Raw genomic sequence first — 24,618 nt, forward strand, 5'->3', positions numbered from 1 at the left:
GGGAACCTTAAACAGAGAGCATAGTGCCGGCTTGGGGAACCTTTAACGGAGCGCACAGTGGCGGTTTGGTGCTCCACTCAAATGTTTTACTGGGGTGACGTGTGACCTTACGAGACAACTGTACACTGCTGCTTCAACAAGATAACGAGTTCAGCACAGCAGTGTGTGTGTGTGTGTGTGTGTGTGTGTGTGTATGTGTCTGACTGTGAACTATATTACAGTGTGTGTATGAGTGTGGTTTGTCTGTGTGTAAAGTAAATGTGTGTGTGTGTGTGTTGTTCAGTGTCCCTGAATAGAACGGTCTTAGCCCTGACCCTACCCTTGCTCCATCCAGTAAATGACAGACTGAAGGGGAAGCTTTAGCCATCGTTCATTCATGTGTTCAAATCTTACCACGCCCTGTGTGTGTGTGTATATAAAGTGTGTGTGTATCATAAGATGACATATTGCCAGATCATATTCAGACTCTACTATATCATGCATCGTACAGATGTCACCCCAACTCCACCAGCCGCCCCCCCCCACACACACACAGGTATAGAGGTAGGAATCACCAGCGGTGAGTGTGTTTAAATCATAACTGATATTAACTAGGGCAGATTGCACAGACTTACCGGAAGCTTCTTGCCGTTGAGCATGACCTTGACTCCTTTGCAGGACCCGGCGATGTCGTAGGCCCGCCGGGTCATAATAGCCACGATGTCCTTGTCCAGTTTCTCCATTTTAAACTTGGACAGGTCAGGCTGGAATGTCACGCACGTGAAGTCGTCCCCGTCGAAGAACTTGATCTTGGGGTCACTGGTCTTTGTCATGTTGTTCTGCCAGGTCTGCGCAAGGAGGAGAAAGGATGTTAGCATAAAGAATAAGCATCCATCTGTTAGCACGCTACTGTTAGCATAAAGAATTAGCACGCTTCTGTAATGCAGAAAGTCTTTATTGCTCGATAATCACACAGTTTCATGGCACACACACACACACACACACACACACTCAACACAAATAAGAATTTTGTGATATACACATTGAAATATTTAATTTGTCACATTTGTGAAGAAACTATTTAAGCACCCAGACAATAAATAAAATGCAAATGACAAAAGCACAGTCCAAAAAAAACGTGACACCTGACTTTGAATCCCACAATTTAATATATATAACATAACCAATAAAATCTCTATCACCAATATAATCTATATAACCACCGTTATCTATATAACCAAGATAATCTATACAACCAATATAATATAACCAATATAATATCACCCAATAGAGGTGCTTCCCACATGTAGGCCAGCCCAGAGGTGCTCTGGTGCTATGTGTTACTCACCCCTGTTCAGACCCTTTTGGGTACTACACAAAGCCTACAAACTGAAATAAAGATTTCGATTTTTTTAAACCCATTTCTTACACAACAAATGTATAACAGGTCCACAGCTATCTAATACATTTGGGGTTCTTCCCTTGTTTGAAGTTGTATAAAATTAAGTTTCACACTGTCTCGCACTCATGACCATGAACAATTGATCTAGGCAAGATTGCGCACCTGTTTGAAGCTGTGTTTATACTCTTTGCACGCCGTTTCCACGGTGAACTTGGTGCTGAAGATGTTGCAGAGTTTGGCACCGTACCCGTTCCTGCCACCTGTTGAGGTTCCACAGAATATCACACACATAATATCACACATACAGTGCCCTCCGCAATTATTGGCACCCTTAGTGAATGTGACCAAAACAGGCTATGAAAAAATATGTCTTTGCTGTTTAGCCTCTTGGTCTTTCACTCAAAATATTCACAAAAATCTTACCTTTTCATTGAAGTAAAATTGTTGACATAATTTTAGTTTTTTGACTTTAAATAAAATATTTTCCTCCAAAACATGGGTGCCATAATTATTGGCACCCCTAGAAAATCTTATAATTAAAATCTATTTGAAGTATATTACCAGTCATGTTTTACATTTTTAAATTCACCTGTTTGATTAGGAACTCTTAAATGGTCAACCATGACTTCCTGTTTCACTGTGGTATAAATATGAGGTGACACAGACCAAATACCCTTAGTCATTCATCAAGATGGGAAAGACAAAAGAATATAGTGTTGAAGTGCGACAAAAAGTTGTTGACCTGCAGAAATCAGGAAAAGGATACAAGAAAATATCTAAAGAGTTGAAGATGCCCATTTCCACAATCAGGGCAATACTTAAAAAGTTCAAAGCGACAGGAAATGTAAGAAATCTGCCTGGAAGAGGGCCCATCTGTAAATTGACCCCACGCACCGTGAGGAGGATGGTTCGAGCGGCAAAGGAAGCTCCAAGGATCACAGCTGGAGAATTACAGAGGTTAGTTGAGTCTTGGGGTCAGAAAGTCTCCAAAACCACCATTAGACGCCACCTCCATCACCACAATTTGTTTGGGAGGGTTGCCAGAAGAAAGCCTCTTCTGTCAATCACAAACAAACTTAAGCGCCTACAGTTTGCAAGACGCTACTGGGACTTTCCATGGGACCGGGTAATGTGGTCAGACGAGACCAAAATTTAACTTTTTGGTAAAAGAGACAAAAGGTGGGTTTGGCGTAGAAAGAAAGACAGCCATAGAGAAAAGTACATCATGCCTACTGTAAAGTATGGTGGCGGATCTGTGATGATGTGGGGCTGTTTTTCATCCAAAGGGCCTGGGCATCTTGCTAGGATACATGGTATCATGGACTCCTTGAAATACCAGCAGATTTTAAAAGAAAATCTAACAGCCTCTGCGAGGAAGCTTAGGATGGGCCGTGGTTGGACCTTCCAACAAGACAATGATCCAAAGCACACATCAAAATCCACAAAGAAATGGTTCACCGACAACAGAATAAAGCTTTTGCAATTGCCATCACAGTCCCCTGACCTAAACCCCATTGAAAATCTGTGGGAGGAGCTGAAGAGGAGAGTCCAGAAGCGCCAACCTCGGAATCTTAATGATCTGGAAAGATTCTGTAAAGAGGAATGGTCTCAGATCCCGTGCAATGTGTTCACCAACCTCACCACACATTACAAAAGAAGACTCAGAGCTGTTATCATGGCAAAGGGAGGCTGCACAAAGTATTAAATAAAGGGGTGCCAATAATTGTGGCTCACATGTTTTTGAGAAAAATATTTGTTTCATTATAAGAATTTTATGTTTCTTTCAATTATGTTACTTGAATTAAAGGTTTGATTTTTGGAAATATTTTGAATGAAAGATCATGAGGATAAATAAAAAACTCATTTATTAGCATCTCATTTTGTTCATCTTTACTAAAGGGTGCCAATAATCGCGGAGGGCACTGTAGAACAACACACACAGAACATCACACACAGAACAAATAAACAAACAGCTGTTTCTGCAGGTCACACACAAACACACTTTACTGTCATTTACTTTAATTACAGTGCATGAAATGCCCTGTATTGTTATTCCTAGGCTTCTTCTTCTTCTTATTCTTGTTACCTTTTTCTGCGATTAATTCAGCCCGAACCGCTTAACGTACAAACTTCATTCAAACTTTGTCGCGTAGGTCTTGTAAAAGGACACTTATGCTATGTATTTTTCACTTTTCTAAACTTTATACTTTTTAAGATATTAAATAAAAACGAATCTAAATTTTCCCTTTGACTTACATTGGGCCATTATGACATCATAATAGGGTCTTTAAACTGGCTTGCACCTGTGCTTCACTGACACCTGCGCCAAACCAAGGAACCTCTTCTCTGTCCCTCTCAATTTAACTGTAACTAGGAACATTAAGACACCTTCCATTCTCTACTTTTTTTTCCTCTCCATCTCTCCATCTTTCTCTCTATCCCTCTCAGTCTACTTTCTCTCACACTCAATCTCTCTTCTTCACTCCATTTTTATCTCCTTTTTTCAATATTTTCACTCTCTTTTTCTCTTTATCCAGAGCCACTCTGGTTCACTCTTCTTTCCTTTCTTCTTCCACTCTTCTTTCCTTCTTTCACTTTTCTTTCCTTTCTTCACTCTCCTTTCTTCTTTCCTTCTTTCACTCTTCTTTCCTTCTTTCAAGCTTCTTTCTTTTCTTCTTTAACTATTCTTTCCTTTTTTCACTCTTCTTTCCTTTCTTCACTCTTCTTCCCTTTCTTCACTCTTCTTTCTTTTCTTCTTTCCTTCTTCCACTCTTCTTTCCATCTTCCACTCTTCTTTCCTTCTTTCACTCTTCTTTCTTTTCTTCTTCCTTTCTTAACTTTTGCATTTCATGCACTGGTATTTCCTTCAGGAAATGCATTTTCTAGTTTATTCTGTAAATGGCTTTAAAAGTCTCGTTTATCACAAGTAAGGATACGTGGAAAAAACAACCTAATGTATCGTTAACACTTCACTTATCACTTCAGCAGAGAGAAAACAACCTAATGTATCTTAAACACTTCACTTATCACTTCAGCAGAGTGAAGACAACCTAATGTATCTTAAACACTTCACTTATCGCTTGAGTAGAGTGAAAATATTCTTGGTGGTTCTGACCTGTGACCTTCTTCTCGTCGTCGTCATAGTTACTGGAGGTGAGAAGGTGACCGAAGATGAGGGCCGGGACGTACATCTTCTCGTCTTTGTGCTCCACCACGGGGATGCCCTTCCCATTGTTCCAGATGGAGACGGTGTTGGACTCCCTACAGAGTTAGAGAGAGCACATTGTTTAGACTCAGGACTGACAGCTTCACACAAACAATGGGAAATGCAATACTTGTAAAAAATGTAAATAAAAAATGAAAACTGTCATGATATCTTATTCGGTAACCCTGAACAGAGTACAGACAGACAAGTTGTCAGTTCTGCTCCAAAAGCCTGAATATGTTCCAGAGGCCACCAGATAAACGCAAAGGACTGCTGACGTGTGTGTGTGTGTGTGTGGGTGTGTGTGTGTGTGTGTGAGAGAGAGAGTTGGAGAGAAGGGTAATGTAAATCAGACTGCAGGCTCTGAATAAGGGGGTGGGACAGGATGGTGAAATAATGACGTCATGCAACTGGGAATGCCGGGAGTCTCGTGGTAGCAGAGAGGTCTCTGGGAAGGATGTGTGGCTCCTTCTGGAGGTCGCCGTGTGAGAAGGATGAGCTGCATCTCCTCTACATGCACCTCATTATAACGCTGGAAGATTCAGCTCACACACACGCACACGAGCAGACGCACACACACACACACGGCATAATTTTAAAAATCGAGTGCGCGGCGGGGGGGGGGGGTTTGTCTTCGGGAGGTGTCTTGCATGAATAAAAAAAGACTATGCAACTATGCTTGGTACGGCTGATACCGACGGTATGTAGTTGAATGCTACTGTTACCAACGTTCTACAGCAGCACTGTAATTGGGCTGATATGCAGCAGCTGTTTCTTTTGGTTAATTAGTGAGCCCAACCGATTAAAACATGAAATTAGTCACATTGTTCTTTTTGTTAATGAGTAAGCCCAACCGATACAAAAATGAAATCAGTCATATTGTTGTTACGTCGCGTTAGTGCAGTAGCCTAGCCTTTTATATGACAGACTTCATGTATGAGGCATCCTTGAGATGCATGTTTTACTTCATCACAGTGGCAGTTGGGAAACCCTTTTCTGTTTTATCAAAGACCTTCCAAACAACTGATTGCGCGCGCGCGCACACACACACACACACACACACACACACACACACACACACACACACACACACACACACACACACACACACACACACACACACACACAGGGAACGCATAAAGAGAAGGAGGATGCCGTACAGGGAAAGAAAGATGAGTGTGAGGCCTCTGCATGCACACCCACAGCGAACATCTTGTGACTCTCACACACACACAAACACACACACACACACACACACACACACACACACACACACACACACCAAAGAGAAGTCTATGCCTCAGCCCTCACTCCTCCCAGCTTACACTGCAGGTAGTGAAGCATCTCTCAGCGGGATGAGAATTCCATTTTAATGGGCAGCACCATCTTTTCTTTCTTTCTTTCTTCTTCTGTTCTTCCCCCCCACATATAGCATGGTGGTTGCCTGACACACACACACACACACACTCAGTTCCCCCCACATACAGCATGGCGGTTGCCTGACACACACACACACACACACACACACACTCTGTTCCCCCCGCATACAGCATGGCGGATGCCTGACACGGAAAGTGGGCTATTATTAACATGAATCCGTTTGCTCCACTGGGCCCGGGCAGGCAGAGGCATTCTTAACAACCCAACAGCAGCTCCACTGCAGAGGCTGTGTGTGTGTGTGTGAGAGACAGTGAGTGGATGTGTGTGTGTATCAGTATGCACACATGCTTGTGTGTGTGCGTCAGTGTGGAAATTCACTTTTTCATCTTCCAGCCAGAGTGGATTCAAAATTCTTCAGCCACTCATATTTTTGCCAGCCACCATGTTTGTCTTACAAAACAACTTCTAATAGACAATTTTTTCCATAAAAAGTCTAAATGTAATACTAATTTGCTTATGGCCACCCATTTTAAATCCTCTCTTTACCCGCCACCATTGATGGTAGGTTGCTCAAATTCACCTGCCGTTTCAGATTCACCTGTATTTTGCCAGTGGCAGCTGCCAATTTACAACCCTAGTGTGCGTCTATGCACACGTGTGTGTGTGTGTGTGTGTGTGTGTGTGTGTGTGTCTGTGTGTGTGTGTGTGTGTGTGAGAGAAGGCGTGAGACAGGCTGCTTACGGGTCAACGTTGATTTTAATGGTGGTCATGTTTTTGTCTCTCTGCTTGTTGTCTGCTGCGTTCACTGTGAAGAGGAAGAACAATCAGAATCATTAGCAACGCTGTTAATCGGAAAATAACTGGTTCTAGAATCATCTCTTCTGTGCAACATCCCTGAGAGTCACAAAGCATTCTAAAATGTGAAACGTATGATGCATTTATTCCCAGCACCAAATGATCCATTATATTTTACTGGGGTTTCATAAAATGAGTCAAATTAATTTCCATTTCCTCCCACAAAATATACTCTTGCGTGCAGGAAATGGGTCCAAATGACGTAAATTAGATTACGTTAGATTAGGGTACAAAGCCAATGAAATGCAGCGAGCCAATGAAATGCTTACAAATCGATGAGTCATTTCATGATCTCAGCCAGCGTTTGTGTGAAGCGCTGGGAGAGGTGAGGGTTTAATCAGGCTGATCCGCTGAGACTCAACATTACTCTCAGAGGGCAGACCCATCAGTACAAGACTAAAAGGACTTACAGACAGGCAGGCAGGCAGACTTACCGAGAATCTCATCAAAGATTTTGTACAGTCCCGGGACGTAAGTGATCTCTCGCGTGTTCATGCCAATCTCTTCATCGAAAACCCACATTTGCTGTCAAATTAAAATAGAAAAAACATAAAAAACAAGGTCAGTCCATTTGGTGAACACATCAAAACAAGACATTGCCTGCCAGACCTCAGCTCCACTCTGACCACTGACAGGTCAAACCAGTCCCTAAATGTCTTCCAGGTTTTCTTTCCCGTTGAAGCATGAAAGAAGTGGTTCTCTGTGACTGCTACTCGTCCACATAGTTTTTAAATGAATGTGGTGCTGCTGGCTCAGACTCTGACTCTTCTAAATGACATGCTTTACCTCAAGCCTCAATGAAAAACCAATACCGGTCAAAACCAGCTCTTCTTCAGAAAAACTGTGTCCGTATAATCACTTGCTTAGCTCAATATCTCGAAAACCTTTAGTGCGAAGCGGCTGTGCTTTAAAAACCCTCTCCGTGTGGAATAAAACTAGAGGGTCGAGGCACAGACTAAAGAGGTGATTACCGTTTGCATTTCACACCAGGCCCTGGTGTGGATGATTCAATACTCTGTGATGATTTTAAAAGAACGCATATGGTCTATAACAAACTTCTGCCTGTGTAAAATTGAATGAATGGGGGCAAGAAGGTGTAAGTGTAAGTGTGTGTGTGTGCGTGTGCGCGCCTGAATGTGAGTGTAAAATGAATTAAGCAGAGGAAGGGGGTGTCTGTACAAATGAATGAATGGTAGCAAGAGAGTGTAAGTGTGTGTGTGTGTGTGTGTGTGCGACCGAGTGTGAGTGTAAAATGAATTAAGCCAAGGAATGGTGTGTGTGTATGAATGAATGAATGGTAGCAAGAGAGAGTAAGTGTGTGTGTGTGTGTGTGTGTGTGTGTGTGTCTGAATATGAGTGTAAAATTAATTAAGCCAAGAAAGGGTGTGTGTCTGAACGAATGATAGAAAATTGTGAATGTGTCAGATTGAGTGCACATCAGAATGCATTACCATACTTGTGTCTAGTGACCGTTACAAAAACATGCAGGTGTGCATGCCTTCATAGGAGTGTGTGTGTGTGTGCGTGCATCACCTGGCAGTGTGTACGAATGAATGAAAGAAGATTTTGACTATAAATGACGGAATGTGCCACCACACATGAAAGACCATAATTTTATGATTTTGTATGTCGCTTATAAAGATCTGCTAAAAAACTAGATACGTTACCTATGACGGAAACAAACACAAGCAGGTGTGCGTGTGTGTGTGTGTGCGCGTGGGGGTGTGAGAGAGTCTTACCTGGGTAACAGGCTCCACGGAGCCGATGTAGGTGTCTGGGCGGAGCAGGATGTGCTCCAGCTGCGTCTTCTTCTGGTACACGCGCTCCACAGACATCTTCTTGGACCCGTCCTTCTTGCCCCCCTCCTTGCCCTCGCTCCTGGGCCCGTCTCCGTGGCCGTTGGCCGCCTCCTCCTTACTCGCCGCATTTTTCTTGTCAAAGAGGGTCTGTGGTTAGGGAGATGTGCACACCCGGGTCAAGGACACCCCTCCATTTGGGCACACATGCAGTCATCGTCATGTTGGGGACACCCCTCCATTTGGGCACACATGCAGTCATCGTCATGTTGGGGGCACCCCTCAATTTGGGCACACATGCAGTCATCGTCATGTTGGGGACACCCCTCCATTTGGCCACACATGCAGTCATCGTCATGTTGGGGACACCCCTCCATTTGGGCACACATGCAGTCATCGTCATGTTGAGGACACCCCTCCGTTTGGGCACACATGCAGTCATCGTCATGTTGGGGACACCCCTCAATTTGGGCACACATGCAGTCATCGTCATGTTGGGGGACACCCCTCCATTTGGGCATACATGCAGTCAGTCGCATTAGGGACATGTCTCCATCCGGGCACACATGCAGTCAGTCGCATTAGGGACAGATATATTTGGACATGGACATAATTGCACTTCTACATGCTGAGGGCACCCCCTATGTTGAGCAATTGGTAGAGCAAGGTGTGAACACCACCAAGATCATGAGCGTGACTCCCAGGAAGTGTAATGTGTATAGGTTATACACTGAGAGTCGCTTTGGGGGAAATACAAAATGAATACACGTGCACACACTCGTGATAAGGACACACACACAGCCGTCTAAAGGATGTCTTCTTCTCCGAACGTACGCACAGTTGTGTTAAGGACGTGTCCTCCTCTGCACACACAAACACAGCTGTGTTAAGGACGTCTCCCTCTTCCCCACCCTGCACACAGCTGTGTTAAGGCCGTCTCCCTTTTCTCCACCCAGCGCACAGCTGTGTTAAGGCCGTCTCCCTTTTCCCCACCCTGCGCACAGCTGTGTTAAGGCCGTCTCCCTCTTCTCCACCCTGCGCTCGGCGTTGAGGGGCTTTAACTGGAGCCAGCTGTGGCTCAGAGGGCGGGACAGACGTCATGGAATCAAAGGGCCCCCATTCAAATGCAGCTCTGCTTGGCTGTGTGCAGTAGGAGCGCGGAGAAAGACACTAAAACCTAATGTCGACCGCACAGAATCAAGGAACAGGGCTCCACATGGCTACATATAACTGCTGCCACTGGTAGGTAGGCCTAGGTGACAGTTAAATGTAGTAAAAACTGGTTCTGAATACAGCGGGATATCATTTTTTTTTTTAAAGCCTAGTACATAGAGACTAAGTATGCTTCTAACTCTGTGGTGAACAACAGACAGACTGGAGGGTAGGTATCTGCAGCATTCCTCTGTAAAGCGCTTGAGTGCTCTATGAGCAGAAAAGCCCTCCATAAATGCAGTCCATTGACAAATTGATGTTTGAGTTTAATACAGACAAATTGGGGGTGGGGGGGGGGGGGGGGGGGTTCAGGAGGTAGAGGTGTCATTTAGCAATCAGAAGGTTGCTAGTTCAATCCTGACTCCTACTCAGCAAGTGTCAAAGTATCCCTGAGCAAGACACTGAACCCCCAAACGCTCCCAATGTGAAGGTTGGCAACTTAGATAGCAGCCTCTGCCTCTTTACCATTTACTAATTGCTGTTTAATCAGCAGATGTGGTGTTACATTTTCCATTAAGTCTCCATGAATTTGAATGTGAGTGGCAGTTCATCACGTTTGTTCACCTGCAGCTGACTGCTATCATACCACACCTGAGCACCCCAAGAAAGTCACCGCGCCCTCATCCCAACCCCTCACTTCTGGAGGGGCAAAACCCAAGACATCTAGGGTATCCATTCAGAGAGACTTTTTTCATTTATACAGCGGCCTTTAAACTCAGTCAAAGAACCCGGCCACCTGCTATAGTCGTATAACCTTTAGATTGTGGCAACGCTTTCTCAGCATCACGATAAGTGTAGTACAGCCGCAACCAATGACAAGATGGCACTCAGAAGGTCTATATAGGGACAGCCCATAACGTTCACAGCACTGCTACCGAAAAGCTGCTCAATCAACTGACTATACAGCTGAACTTCACTTTTTTAAATCACTGCTGCCTTCATGGCGACTTGGGCAGTCGGGTACAAATCAAGTTATGGCCTCCAGCGACTCTTTCAACAGTCAGACCCAACTAACCGGTGTACCTGGCTGCACATTTGAAGTCAATGAGCCCAATTAATTCACACATATAGTTTCAATCATCATTTTGGCCAGAACTGAGCAGTAGAGAGACAAAATGCAGGTATCGCCATCACTGTTGCAGTGGGTCGTTTAAAGCTACCACAGACACCAATCCTCATGCCAAGTTCGCTACTGCTCGTCAGCCTATCCTAAACCGTACGGAGGTTTAAGGGATTGCGGTAAAGACCTCTTGAACTACTAGCTGATAAAGACGACCACTCCATTGTCTCTGTCAACTTAATCCTCTTGACACTACAAAGCACAGAGACCCTAATCATGTCGAGTCCTTCATGACGTTTCGCAGCCATCATCAGTCTATAGACCAGCTGGCACTATTGTCATGGCAGAAGATACTCTATGTGGAAAACCATCTAGGGTGGCCAACATCATTCGTTTCTCAACCTGAGGAACTTTAACGAAATACACATGGTCAGGCGCCTTAGAAACCTTGTAAGTAGTATGCATTTCTACACTAAAAGTCCAATTTGGACCGAACGACATCAAACAGTTGCCCCAAATATCCAGGCGTTATGTTATCCATCAAAACTGAGGTAACGTTAGCTGGCTAGCTAGCAGTGTTTCTTTCACACAAAGAGAAGTTTTTGGGAGAACCTTGCCAGTGCACAAATGGCTCGCGCACAAACAAGGACCACAAAATGTCGACCCCCCACTCCACCGGATTATTTTACATCCCTTACATGTTTGTATTTGACTGAGGATACACATCATGTATAGCTGCAACTCATCAATGTTATTCCCTTCTCTGTTGTGTGATCATTACTTAGAGTTCGTAGGCTAGCCGGCTAACATTGCTAGCTAGCCAGCTTGGTCCCACATGCTAACGTGAATGGTAATGGGAACCCAGCTAGCAGGCAAGCTAAGTAACCAACCCGAGACACACAAATTCTGCTGGGATTCTGCAAAGTAGTACACGTAAAATACACAGATGTGACTGAAAACATTGCTAATATATCAGAGAGTGTTCCTTAATTCCCTACCAAAAAAGCTATTAAAAATCAAAATTATCTACTTACCACCCAAGTCAAACCCCCGCTTCCTGCAGCTCCGTTGGACATTTTCCTTTTGTGTTTCTCAATATGATGTGTTTAAAAATACTCCAAGGTCTCTGTCAAAATTGTCCATAAATTCACACAAGACATCAAACCTGTGGCCCCGTGTACACCATATTCAGCGTGGTATTTTTATGAACGGAACATTAATTTCTGACAGGGAGATAAATACATGAAGACAGTCTGCCCGTGCAGAGGGGAGTGTATCTCGGCTATTGTTAAAATCGACGAGCGGTGGCACAAGGCCTGAACCTCTAGGAAAGCTGAGCTTCAACTTGCTAAGATATAAATACTGTACAAAATTCTTACTTAAATAAAATTCATACCATATGAATTGCGTGTAAAAAAAATACAATTATGACATTTAAATTGATTTCCTGTACACCGCGCGGAGATTTCCACATTCCTTAAATTTTCATTCAGAAACAATAACAGTGCCGATGAGTCCGTCCGGCTACTCCATCCGCACGGCGACGAAGCAAAGCCTCCCGACTGACCAATGCCGATTCAGTGTTTCGAGGTGCCGGTGTCTCCTCCAATCACAGGCAACCATCAGTCCACACCGCTGAAACCCGGGATGAATCGGTAGACATGAATCCAGACAACCTTTCTCTCAGTTACGATAGAAGATGTGCTACTTCACACAATTAAGTCCACGACTGAGAATTCGGAAAGTAATGTAATTTTAATAAGTCGACAACATCATAGCGGTAGAAAAAGAATGTTTACATCGTAATTAGTATAATTTTAGTGTTTCAAGTGTTTCAATAACCATGCCTCAGAATTATTTACAATGATTTGCTTACAGAAAAACATATTTGATCTCATAGACGCAATCACACCAGAATCCATTTCGATGTAGCATTAATGTTAAAATACATGTATACACACGTGTATGTGAAAACTATTTAACATTTTCCACAAGAATCCAATATACAGGAAAATATACTGACAAAAACATTTAGACACATAAGATACTTACTTACACTTCTTACCTGAATTGCATTCAATATTACAGTTATTAGTTATCAAATTCCTTTCCCTGGAAATCCAACAGTAAGTAGCAGAACAAATCGATGCAGGGATAAAATGTCTTATTTCCCATCACTTCTCTCAGGAACACTTTTCAACCGCTCATCAGATTCACATTCAGGAGTTTACAGCAATACCATACATATTCTTTTGGAATCATGTGACTGGTACTCTTAACAACCTTACTGCTGCTGAATTATGTTATGGAAAGCAGTAACCTATAGGCCTGCTGTACCATATAGAACGGCAGTACCCTATAGAACCACAGTACCCTATAGGACGGCAGTACCCATAGGACTGCATGTGCCTTGGCATCCCAGTACTGTGCATGTTTGGTGTCCTCTGTCCATCTGTTTCAGGCGTCTTCCATCTCCACAGTGATTTCTAAGGAGGATTTCTCTGTCTCCGTCAGACCCTGCCTGAACAGCTGAGCGTGTTGCCATGACGACCCTCCATCCAGCTCCACCACGACGACCATTTCTGTGGAGCCGGCGAGGCTGGGAAACGCATGCGCTTCGCCATCTGTGGACACACACACACACACACACACACACACACACACTTTAAATTCTCCTTAAATCAGCATGTCTACATTTATGGCAGCCATTTAATTTCTAGACATCTAGAATTTAGTTTATGTTGACTTCACACTTGATTAGGTGATCATCTGAACAAAGTCGTATTTAATGACTGGTTGGAATTTGGGAGAAATGTCTGTAGTTTATAAAATAAAATAAAAAAAATAAAAATTTTACTCAAACACATCCCTTTAAACAGTAAACCCAGAGAAACAGATCATTTTGCAGTGGTCTTAATTTTTCCAGAGCTGCATCTTTCAGACAAAGCTTCAGTCAGTGCAATACCATCACTCTATGATACGATCCAGATGTTTAAACAGCAATGCCACCAGATGTGTCATTGATGAGGCCTGTGCAGTCATACCCAACTGCATGCTCCGTCACGTACCTCCAGGGAAGGCGATGCTGGTCTGGCCCGAGCACACGCTGCAGCTGGCGCTCCCCGACTCGAACGTCTGTGTGTGAGCTCTCACTGTGGCCGTCTTTATCCGCATCCCAGCCGCAGCACAGTCCAGCTTCCAGCTGACCCTCCCAGAGCCGGAGCCCTCAGTCCGCGCCAGGTACACCTGGACACCCAGAGGTCAGAGAGAGGTCACACACAGGTAGCCATGAGGCAGGTATCAATCACCAATCAAGACTGGGAGCACAGTTATTGATGTCCTTGGCATCAGATAAGAACTGGATCAAAATCTCCAAAACTACCAAAGATTAATGAAGAGAAATGGTGAATTTAGGCATCTTAACAAAAAGGCTTTGGTCGTAAAAAAGGCCTCTTGCTGGCTGACTCGTATGATTTTAATTCTTTAACAATAAATATAGTCAGTGAAGTGTGAGCTACTGAGGAGCCTACTCCCTTTACGCTCTCTCATACGAAGACGGTATGTGTGTGTGTGTGTGTGTGTGTGTGAGTGTGTGTGTGTGTGTGATAGCGAGAGAGGGCTCACCATCTGCCAGTCTGCCTCTTCTTTCCTGAAGACGGACTCCTTCCTCCACGCCGCCTTCTCCCAGCCGCCGATGACATCGCTGCTGCTCGCTCGGGTGTAGCTGTCCGTACTGGCGTTGTAGCACAGGCGGAACACTTTCCCACACTTCTCCGTCTCCGTGGGAACAAACACAAACCCTTCGGCCTCCTGCACACAGCAGCACCCATTGAGATGTAAAGGTGAGGTCGTTCCCAGACAGCGCTGTGTAATACCTGACGTCTGTCACCAGGTATCTGCACAGCTGACCCTGCCCAGACTGGGCCGCATCACCACATCTCAATACCACACACACACACACACACACACGTCAACACCACACACACAAACTAACACACCACATCTCAATACCACACACACACACACACACACACACACACACACACATAACATATCAACACCACACACACACACACACACACACACACACACAAAACATAACACCACACACACGTCACCACATATCAACACACCACATAAGACACACACACACACACACACACACACACACACACACACACACAAAGTGTGTCCTATAACCAGGAGACAGGTGGGCTACTGAGAGTGCCCAGTGTTTGCGCTCACCTGTGCTGGGCCTCCTGCCCCCGTCTCTCCGCGCGCCGCCCTCCAGGCGAGGGACCCCGACACGCGGCCCCCCAGGTCCCCAGTCCCAGGGCTCTTAGGGGAGATGAACTCCACCAGCTCCACCAGCAGCCTCTCCAGCAGCTCACGCCTCCGCTCCACACTCAGGGGCTGCTGCCGCTGCGCAACACACACACACACACACATATTAACACCTTACACACACACACATATACTTACACCTCACACACACACACACACACACACACACACACACACACACACACACACATATCAACACCTCAAACACACACACATTTACATCTCTAACACACACACACACCACCTCACGCACACACATACACCACGCACTAAATGAGACGGACGGGACCCTACCACAGTGTTGAGGGCGGTCACAGTGTGCAGAAGCCAGGTCACTCTCTCTCTCTCTCTCTCTCTCACACACACACACACACACACACACACACACACACACACACACTAAAAGAGACCTTACCACAGTGTTGAGGGCGGTCACAGTGTGCAGAAGCCAGGTCTCCTGGACCTGCGTCCGTCTGGCCCCAACCTCTGCATGCTTACAGGAGTACCGCCAGGTCACGTCCACCACCTGCCCCAATCAGCACGCAGAGTTAGGGCTCACATGATCCACCGGCACCAATCAACACTCAGCAACAGATCACATGACCCATGACCGTACCTGGTCCTTGGAGAAAGCCAGGATGTAGGAGAGCTTCTTCCCCCAGCCCACCTCGTACAGCAGGGGCTTATCACAGGCGTTCTCACAGGAGTCACAGTGCAGCCAGCGGCCCTGGGACACCGAGAACACCTCCGTCCACACGTGATCTAAAGACAGAGAGAGAGAGAGAGAGGGGGAGAAGAGAGAGAGAAAGAGGGAGGAAAGAAATCAGTATTTTCATTCTGTAGTTTGTAGTTTCATTTATTAATAATTCAACAACCTTTCAACACTTGTAATATGTGTGTGTTTGTGTGTGTGTGTGTGTGTGTGTGTGTAGGTTCCAAAATCCAAGATCTGTGTCTGTGCTCTTCACTAGGGGAGGGGAGGTGGATCTGTGCTCTACACTAGTGGAAGGGAGGTTGGATCTAAAGGCAGCTTTCAGGTGTTTGCACCCTAAGACATTACATTACTTTGGCCCAGTGCAGCATAAAATTGACCAGTCGGGCGGGCCAGAAGTTTACCACCGGACAGATCAGTCCTTGATGATCAGATTAAGACCAGATCAGGACCACAGAAATCAGCTGTTCTCTGAGCTACAGACTGCGAGTGGGGCACACACAAACACACTGCTGGCTGCCAGTGGGACACACACACACACACACACTGCTGACTGCAAGTGGGACACACACATACACACACACACTGCTGACTGCAAGTGGGACACACACACACACTGCTGACTGCAAGTGGGACACACACACACACACACACACACACACACACACACAGCCGACTCTCAGTGGGAGTACTAATGACATGCATGCCTCTGCTGCCTACACCGTCTAGGACCAGAGCCAGCTCCAGCCTGACCCAGCATTACCCAGAGTCCCCAGGATTCATAAGTGACCCAGCATGTCCAGCACCGCCCCCGGTGAGCACATTAACTATTACATGTGTGTGTATATATGTGTGTGTGTGTGTGTGTGTGTGTGTGTCCCAATGTAACCTAGACACCCTAGCATCCCAAGTATGCACAGTGTCCAGTATGCATACATTACCCAACATGTCCAGCACTCCCCATTAGGCACTACATTACCAAGCATTCCCAGCATGACCCAGTGGTCCTAGCTGGCAGCAGCAGCTGATGTGGGCAGACTGACCTGTGCTGTCCCAGATGTAGCGTGCCTCCAGCCCCATGGCCCTGCAGCACAGCGTGAAACAGTTGGCCCACTCCCCACAGCGCCCCCTCCTGGTCTCCAGCAGCTTCTCAGGGTTGTTGTACCTGCAGAGTATAGGGCCAGACGGAAAGGATTCTCCTTTACCATACACACACGTCAGACTGACAGAGATGGCCTTTATCACACAACCGTAGTTTGAGTATCTAAGTATGTAAGTATATTTAAGTATGTGTGAAGCTGTTGAGGACTGTGTCAGACTCACACAGATAGCTTTTTATCATACAACAGTAGTTTGAGTATGTTAGTATATTTAAGTATGCAAGAAGCTGTTGAGGACTTCGTCAGACTCACAGAGACGGCCCTTAACACACAACAGTGGTTTGATCAAACTAAGAGCCTTACTAAAACACAAGTTTGTGAGAAGCTGTTCCACATTGCAAATAGTTGAAGCTGTCTTTTATTCAGACTGTATCATTACTGTACAGATAGCATATTTACATGTTAGTTATTTTGTATTAAGGTATGTACTCTCTCAGGCGACTGACCCTACAACCTAGCTGTTGTCAGTGGTAACACACGCTCAGGTCCCATACCTGGGGAATCTGGTGGAGAGTTGGCAGGCGTTGCAGAAGTGGTTCTCGACGCGGCCGGCGTCCCAGCGGAGGTCCTCCTCTGAGGGGGGCAGGGAGCCGGCAGACTGGGTCTTCCCTCCGCAGCGGCTGCAGGGCAGGCTGTCCACCCAGGAGAAGAATTCCCCCTTAAACCACTGCAGCAGCTCCAGGACCAGCATGTCCTCCTCAGACAGAGAGCACTCTGGACAGGGACAGACCACAAAGAGACCGCACATCAGGAGTCAGTACTTTATGCACAAACACAAATATATATATATATGATGAAAACACCCAGCAGGGGGCATGAAGTCTAAATTAAAGGTTCTGTAGAGGCCTAGATTTTTGATATATGGGTCTTTTATTCTTCCACGACAGGGAACATTTGAATTTCACCAATCACAAACCATCACTGCCCAAGTTTGAGTTATCAATCCGGCCAAAATTATCTTGGCCCCTAAACTGGAGGAGTGGCACATCATGCCTACATATTACTGTATCAGCCAGGGAGGCGCAAACCTGTGCTATGGGTTAATCAATCCATCATGAAAGTAAACACATATCCTTGTAGTCTCTCTCTCCTGACACCACAGGGTCTGGTTTCATATACATTTCATTGTCTTATCAAAACACAATGACATATCTTGTCATTGTCCCTGGTACAACAGGACCACAGGTTATGTGCCAACACGATTGACCATTGACCCTCCAAGACAACTGCTACCATGGGTTAGTGATTCTCAAACGCTCGCCACTTCACCCCCACACTCTTATGTATACCATGGGATATTCCAAAGCCAGAGAGAACAATAACTGGAAACTGAAGGAAACATCTTGTTCAGGTCACATGCGTAACAACCCGAGTCAAAATATTCAAATCACTGTCAACATCAGCAAACATAATTTGGAACTTGCCCACAAAGTGAATTACTGAGGCTACCCTGTCTTTGATTGCTAGCATTTACTGTCAGTCACGTTGTATCAGATAGATCTACAGAGGATGTTGATATATTATGCCCGCCTTCTTGTAGAAATAGAAGAACAATTTGATCACCATGACGTGACAACCATACTAAGATTTCCTCTTCATTCACGGAGCTCAGACTAAATCTACCAGGAGAACAAAACGAGACTGGATCAAATCAGAGAACAAAACAAGACTGGATCAAATCTGTCCTCTCCCCTCACTCTCTGTCCCCACACTGTTTAATAGGAGTAGAAAGCGATCGGATTTTGTGACTGAAAATTAAATAAAAAAAATTCCATGACTTTTTCCAGGATTTCCATGAACCTACAGCCTACATGCCTCCAGAGTGTATACTGCTGTCAGTTTAAGTGAGGAGGGAGGGGCTGCGCACTCACACCCTCCCTTGACACACACACTAAAAAAAGTTATATCCTACATGCACACGCTCAGATGCCAACCGCTGGATCCTTCATTCAGTCATATTTAGCTACAAATTGTATTTTTTGATTCTAAAAAAAAGGCCCACAGACAGACAGACAGCCCCACTGACAGACAGACCCCCTGACAGACAGACACACTCACTGACAGACAGTCCCACAGACAGACCCACTGACCTGCGTCTGCTTGCTGGGCCTGCTGCAGTCTCTGCTGGGCCTGTGAGCGGAGCTGGAGGTGGGGGATGCAGCCCAGGGCCTTCTGCTGCTGGGCGGGGCTCTCGTACAACATCACGTGCTGGAAGTTGGACTGCATCGTCCGGAAGAAAGCCATGCTGCCTGCCTACAGGAGGAACACAAGGAACACAAAACAGAGGGAGTACAGTGAGACCGTCACAAATCACACAAGCCAGAAGAAAACAGACCTCAAGAGTTCAGATGGAGTACCACCACAGAAGCACACTCTCCCCATAACACACACACAAACACACAGAAGCACGTTCTCCCCAACAGGAAGTAAGTCACTTTACAAGTCAGAAGTGAAACTACTAAAGCCTTTCCTGGTAAGTCATAGCAACAGGCTCAAGCACACAATCTCACACACATGCACAGACAGACAGACAGACAGACAGACATACGTGTGAAGGCTGCTGGGCGGAGGCGACTGGAGGTGGAGGCTGGGAGGGTGTCGCTCCAGGGAGCCGAGCAGTACCAGCAGCAGGGGACGCCCCAGAGCTGACGGAGGCCCCAGAGCTAACGGAGGGCTGCCCCACAGCTGCTCCTGCTCGTAGAGGAGGTGCTGCCCCCAGTCTCTGGCTCCTCTCGGCGGCGATGGACTCCCGTACCCGCCGCAGATGCTCCACGGAGGCCGTCTTAGGGAAGATCAGGTGTGTCTCAGCCTAGGTAGATAGTGAGGGAGGACAGAGAGGACAGAACATCCTGTCAGCCAAGGAGTGAGAAGGCGAGAGGGGACATACACAGCGACAGAGACGTAATGGGAGACAGACGCATGCAGTGGCAGAAAGAGAGGGAGGCTCCCGCTTCACGAATAGTGTCTTAAGTAAATAAGCATCACATGGCTAAACAGGACTCCCAAAAATGTAATCCTTTGGAAGAGTACTGTGACTTACCCCCCACACCTGAAGTAAACAGGTCTTTCTTGCATGTACTGGGATATGCGTGCTCACACCCACTAACAACACGTCTTTTGACCTTGTGAACTATTTGTGCAAATACACCACAGGGGCCAGACTACACAGCAGATTAGAATGAGTACATGGCATTCATGGCATATTTGAGAATGAGAACACAGCATTACTGGCAGATTTGAAAATGAGCTTATGCAACTTGCACCTCTTCGAAACCCATTTCAAACAGACATTCCACGGCTCCTCGAACGGGAAGAAGTTTGGCGGAGAACGTTGGATTGCCGATTCGGATTGATTTGTATTTATCTTCATTTGGGTTCCTACAGAGTCAGAAAGACCAAAAGTATTCGCTGTAATCTTATCTTTCAGAAGTGGAAAAGTGGTGTGTATCATGAACTATTCATAATTCAAAATGACATTCAAGGTATTGGAGCGGCATTTCTGACATTTCTACAAATCAATTTCCGCTACTATTACTAGCAATCAGCTGGCGAAGTTTGATGAGTTTACAGGTAGATGACACTGCATTAAATGGCTAGCACACTAAAGGAAGTAATGGCAGCTAGCTCGCCTGATAATAACTTTACTTTCTTCAGCGAGCCTCTTTTCAATAGAAATGTATGTAACACAAGCTATGTTACCTAAGGATGTTGTCTGCGTAAGTAAGCAATATCTTCGAAACATCTAGAAAGACTTCATTTGGATTTTCGCAAAGTGCACCGATTCCTGCCCCAGCCATTATCCTCGGTAGTCACTTGAGAAGCTCTCTGGCTGGAGTGAGAATGTTTGGTCCATAGATGCGTCTTTGCTTTGAGCCGAAGCACATATAGTTGTCCGTGTCGTGCCTGAAATATTCTGTACCATATATATTTAAGTATAGTAACTTTCTTAACAATAAACATGAAATGTAACCAATTAAAGCATTGTATAATAATACTTGAACATATTTCAACAAGATATATATTTAACCTTTAAAATATATTTGTATTTAACAGATGGCAGACTTATACACGTCTACGCTGACCGTGCTGTCACATGGGTCTTGCGAAGTGAAGTGAAGTTCATGCATTTGCTGTCAACGGCTTTATGTTGTCATTTACAGATTTGACAGTATTAAGCAACACGTTTAGTTATGTTTGAGTATAAATGTTGCTGATTTCATTGTAAGTATGTTGAGATACCTATTTTGTTTTCCGAGTATGTGTGTTTTGACTGTTATATAGTGTGTTTTAAATGTTATATCGCCATTGCTGGCTAAGCTGCATGTTAAGCAAGCTAATTCGAGAGCGAGGGTACTTTTATCTAAACTTTTAACTCTAATGATAGGGCACCTTCAAAACGTACCATTGTTGTCGTTAAATGGGGCCGTCACTGTTTGGTTCAAGTTCTATGGGTTGTTTGGTTGGTTCAAATCAAATTCAGCCTTGATATTCTTTGTTTTGTTTTTTCCAGTGTTGATCTATAAATGCATGTAGCATGAAGTAAGCATGCCTAAACAATGATTCCTTTGATTTGTCTGCAGATGATCAGCTATGAGTATTAAGTGATCTGAACAAAGACGAGTTGAGAAGATGTCTGCTCATTGTTGGCAGAAGTTAATGCTGGGTCCTCAGCATCGCAGAGCTTTCTTGAACACGAGGAGCTGTTTGTGTGCTGGGCCAAGCCAGAGACACTATGGGTCCCCCGGCCGCATGCGTCCCCACAGGAGGGTGGTGATCACTGGCATTGGCCTGGTGTCCCCCCTGGGCACGGGCACCGCTCTGCCCTGGCAGCGCCTTATTGGCGGGGAGAGTGGCATTGTCGCCCTGGAGACAGAGGAGTACAAGGCCGTGCCCTGCAAAGTGGCCGCCCGCGTGCCACGAGGAGACGGCGAGGGGGAGTTCCAGGAGGAGCGTTTCGCCAGGCGCAGCGAGATAAACAGCATGTCCCCCGCCACAGTCATGGCACTATCGGCGGCACAGCTGGCTTTGGAGGACTGTGGGTGGTATCCCTCCAGCACCAAGGAGCAGCTGAGCACGGGGGTCGCCGTGGGGATGGGCATGGTGTCTCTGGAAGAGATTGCCCGCACCTCCGCTGCCTTCCAGTCGCGCGGCTACAACAAGGTTAGCCCCTTCTTCGTGCCCCGCATCCTGGTGAACATGGCCGCCGGACACATCAGCATCAAGCACAAGCTGAAGGGGCCCAACCACGCCGTCTCCACTGCCTGCACGACCGGCGCGCACGCCATCGGAGACGCCGCCCGCTTCATCGCCCACGGAGACGCTACGGCCATGGTCGCCGGGGGCACAGAGGCGTGCCTGTGCCCCCTGGCGCTAGCGGGGTTTGCCCGGGCGCGTGCACTGAGCAGGAATGAGAACCCCAGGCTGGCCTCCAGGCCCTTCCACCCAGAGAGAGATGGCTTTGTGATGGGGGAGGGGGCGGCAGTGATGGTGCTGGAAGAGTACGAGAGAGCTGTAGAGAGGGGGGCACGGATCTACGCCGAGGTGCTGGGGTACGGCCTCTCGGGGGACGCCAGCCACATCACTTCCCCCACGGCTGATGGAGACGGGGCACTGAGGTACCAGAACCGAGGGCTGAGGGCATCCTCTGGTACTCACAATCACAGTGGTCTCCTTGACTACCATTACTCTCATCTGACACACTACTTTAGGTTAAATGATTTGTTGGTAAGGCCACAGATATTGTTAATGTACACACAGGGATTACACAGGAGGTGAAAAGTAACAGCTTGGAAAACAGCGATTACAAAGCATTTCTTTTATTGCAAAATGCATAAAATGAAATGTGTCGTTTGTCTTGATGGGATGAGTGTTGTTGTTAACGTGGCTCTGTTCTCTCTAGGTGCATGTCTGCAGCAGTTCGGGACGCCGAAGTGGACCTTTCTGAGGTCACCTACATTAACGCCCACGCCACCTCCACGCCTCTAGGGGACGCTGCTGAGAACGCCGCCATTAAGAGGCTCTTCCAGCAGCACGCTGGCTCCCTGGCCGTGTCCTCCACTAAGGGTGCCACAGGCCACCTGCTAGGGGCTGCAGGGGCCCTTGAGGCCGCCGTCACCGCCCTGGCCTGCCACCACGCCACCCTGCCGCCCACCCTCAATCTGGACCGCACAGAACCAGAGTTCGACCTGAACTACGTGCCCTGCACAGCACAGCCCTGGAGGACCCCGGGCCGCCGTGTCGCCCTGACCAACTCGTTTGGATTTGGGGGCACCAACGCCACCCTGTGCCTTGCCAGCGTCTGAGAGGGCTGAGGGGCATTGTGGGCCAGCCTGGCTGGAGTCTGGAAGAGACTTTGCAATGAGTGACTTATCTCCTAACCTCCAGAATACTGGAAGACATTCTTCAGAGAACTTAAGAAGCTGACTTACCACAATAGAACAGTTTTCTTGCTTTCTGGTTCAAACTGCATCTTTACCAACCAAAAACATAAAACACTGGTCAGTTTTAACCTGTTTACTCTTGCTAGCTATTTAGATGACCGCCGAGAATCTGGCTGGAGTCTAAAAGACCTGGGCATGCAGGAGAAGGGCATTGTGGGCCAACCGCTGTTATCACATTGTATGACAGGAACTGTGTTCGTGAAGGATGTTAATGGTTGTGTGATACTGGATCAATGATTTGTTTGTGTGCTTTATTGTTTTCTTGTTTGTATTTGAACTGATAAAAATGCTAATAATACACTCAAACAAAAACAAGTCAATAAGAAGTTCTTGCTAAAAATATGTTGGGTCTTTGATATAAAATATTCGTCGGGCCAGTCTGAAAGGAGTATGATAGTCTGAATGATGTCCAGCAGAGGGCGATAGTGGAGAGGGAACCCAGCCTGTGGAGGCAGCGAGGAGAAGGGCTGCTTGTAATATCCTCTTCTCTCCATAATGGCCTTTTTATTACAGAGGCTAATTTCCTTTCTCTTCCTACAGTCACCACAGGCTCAAACATTCTGCGCCACTAATTTCCCTCCGCCGGGCTCCAGGCTCTTCCGTCGCAGCGAGGAGATAATCATTTCTAATATCTGGTGTCTGGCCCCACTCTGCTTTCTCATTGGCTGTGCTACCGCGTGCCATCTCCGCTAACCTGGTCCGACCCGGCCCTTGAGGTTTCTCACAAGGCCCTAGGCTGTTTCTAAGCTACACGGCCCCAGCTGTCAACAGCCAGGTTACGCGTGTTCTTAGCACTTTGTGTGTGTCCTCCTGGGGTCCGTCACTCCTCCTGGAGAGGGTTCTCAATCTGCTGGCAGAGGAAGCATATGGTCCACTCCAAACAAGAGTTTGAGTTGAAGGGGGCCTGGGGCCTGAGGCATCCTTCAGTGGCAGGAACTTTGAGACCGAAGCATTGAGAAGGGCTTAGAAAGGGAGTTTGACCTCTCTCTCACTCTCTCTGACTCTCTCTCTCTTGTTTTCTTTTCTCAATACTTCATATTCGTAGACACAGCTGCTCTTTTCTGGAGAGATGT

General features: G+C 46.3%; 3 protein-coding genes across 5 annotated transcripts in view; 1 reads left to right on the top strand and 2 right to left on the bottom strand.

The window, feature by feature from the left end:
• top2b (DNA topoisomerase II beta) overlaps nt 1–12,417 on the bottom strand; it is a 33,029-nt gene extending 20,612 nt beyond the window's left edge. For all 3 annotated transcript variants that reach the window (XM_080858792.1, XM_080858791.1, XM_080858790.1), the window contains exons 1-7: nt 11,924–12,417; nt 8,561–8,767; nt 7,256–7,346; nt 6,708–6,771; nt 4,497–4,642; nt 1,544–1,641; nt 615–827 (exon numbers count right to left, since the gene is read on the bottom strand). In XM_080858792.1, coding sequence (XP_080714918.1) covers nt 615–827; nt 1,544–1,641; nt 4,497–4,642; nt 6,708–6,771; nt 7,256–7,346; nt 8,561–8,767; nt 11,924–11,965 — 861 coding nt within the window. In that variant the 5' untranslated portion in view covers nt 11,966–12,417. The remainder of the gene's footprint in view (nt 1–614; nt 828–1,543; nt 1,642–4,496; nt 4,643–6,707; nt 6,772–7,255; nt 7,347–8,560; nt 8,768–11,923) is intronic.
• Nucleotides 12,418–12,659: 242 nt separating this feature from the next.
• On the bottom strand, nt 12,660–20,929 carry ngly1 (N-glycanase 1). The gene is made up of 12 exons (XM_080859029.1): nt 20,805–20,929; nt 20,369–20,483; nt 19,654–19,914; nt 19,196–19,358; nt 17,600–17,819; nt 16,989–17,110; nt 15,850–15,995; nt 15,649–15,759; nt 15,135–15,311; nt 14,514–14,699; nt 13,958–14,135; nt 12,660–13,513 (listed from the first exon to the last, which is right to left on the bottom strand). The coding sequence occupies exons 1-12, from the start codon at nt 20,900–20,902 to the stop codon at nt 13,347–13,349; spliced, it is 1,944 nt and encodes a 647-aa protein (XP_080715155.1). The 5' UTR covers nt 20,903–20,929; the 3' UTR covers nt 12,660–13,346.
• A 278-nt stretch (nt 20,930–21,207) lies between these two features.
• On the top strand, nt 21,208–23,834 carry oxsm (3-oxoacyl-ACP synthase, mitochondrial). Its single transcript, XM_080858696.1, has 3 exons — nt 21,208–21,326; nt 21,686–22,720; nt 23,005–23,834. The coding sequence occupies exons 2-3, from the start codon at nt 21,735–21,737 to the stop codon at nt 23,405–23,407; spliced, it is 1,389 nt and encodes a 462-aa protein (XP_080714822.1). The 5' UTR covers nt 21,208–21,326; nt 21,686–21,734; the 3' UTR covers nt 23,408–23,834.
• Nucleotides 23,835–24,618: the final 784 nt, after the last annotated feature.

Source organism: Sprattus sprattus (genome assembly GCF_963457725.1).
Source record: "Sprattus sprattus genome assembly, chromosome: 20".
NCBI lineage: Eukaryota > Metazoa > Chordata > Actinopteri > Clupeiformes > Clupeidae > Sprattus > Sprattus sprattus.

What these genes read in the sequence shown, in the direction of transcription:
- ngly1 (XM_080859029.1), bottom strand. Translation starts at nt 20,902, where the DNA reads ATGGCTGGGGCAGGAATCGGTGCACTTTGCGAAAATCCAAATGAAGTC. An exon ending in GGCCCAGCAAGCAGACGCAG is followed by an intron (nt 17,820 to 19,195) that starts GTCAGTGGGTCT and finishes GTCCCTGTCCAG; the next exon opens with AGTGCTCTCTGTCTGAGGAG. An exon ending in TGACCGCCCTCAACACTGTG is followed by an intron (nt 15,312 to 15,648) that starts GTAAGGTCTCTT and finishes TGTGTTGCGCAG; the next exon opens with CGGCAGCAGCCCCTGAGTGT.
- oxsm (XM_080858696.1), top strand. Translation starts at nt 21,735, where the DNA reads ATGTCTGCTCATTGTTGGCAGAAGTTAATGCTGGGTCCTCAGCATCGC. An exon ending in GATGGAGACGGGGCACTGAG is followed by an intron (nt 22,721 to 23,004) that starts GTACCAGAACCG and finishes TGTTCTCTCTAG; the next exon opens with GTGCATGTCTGCAGCAGTTC.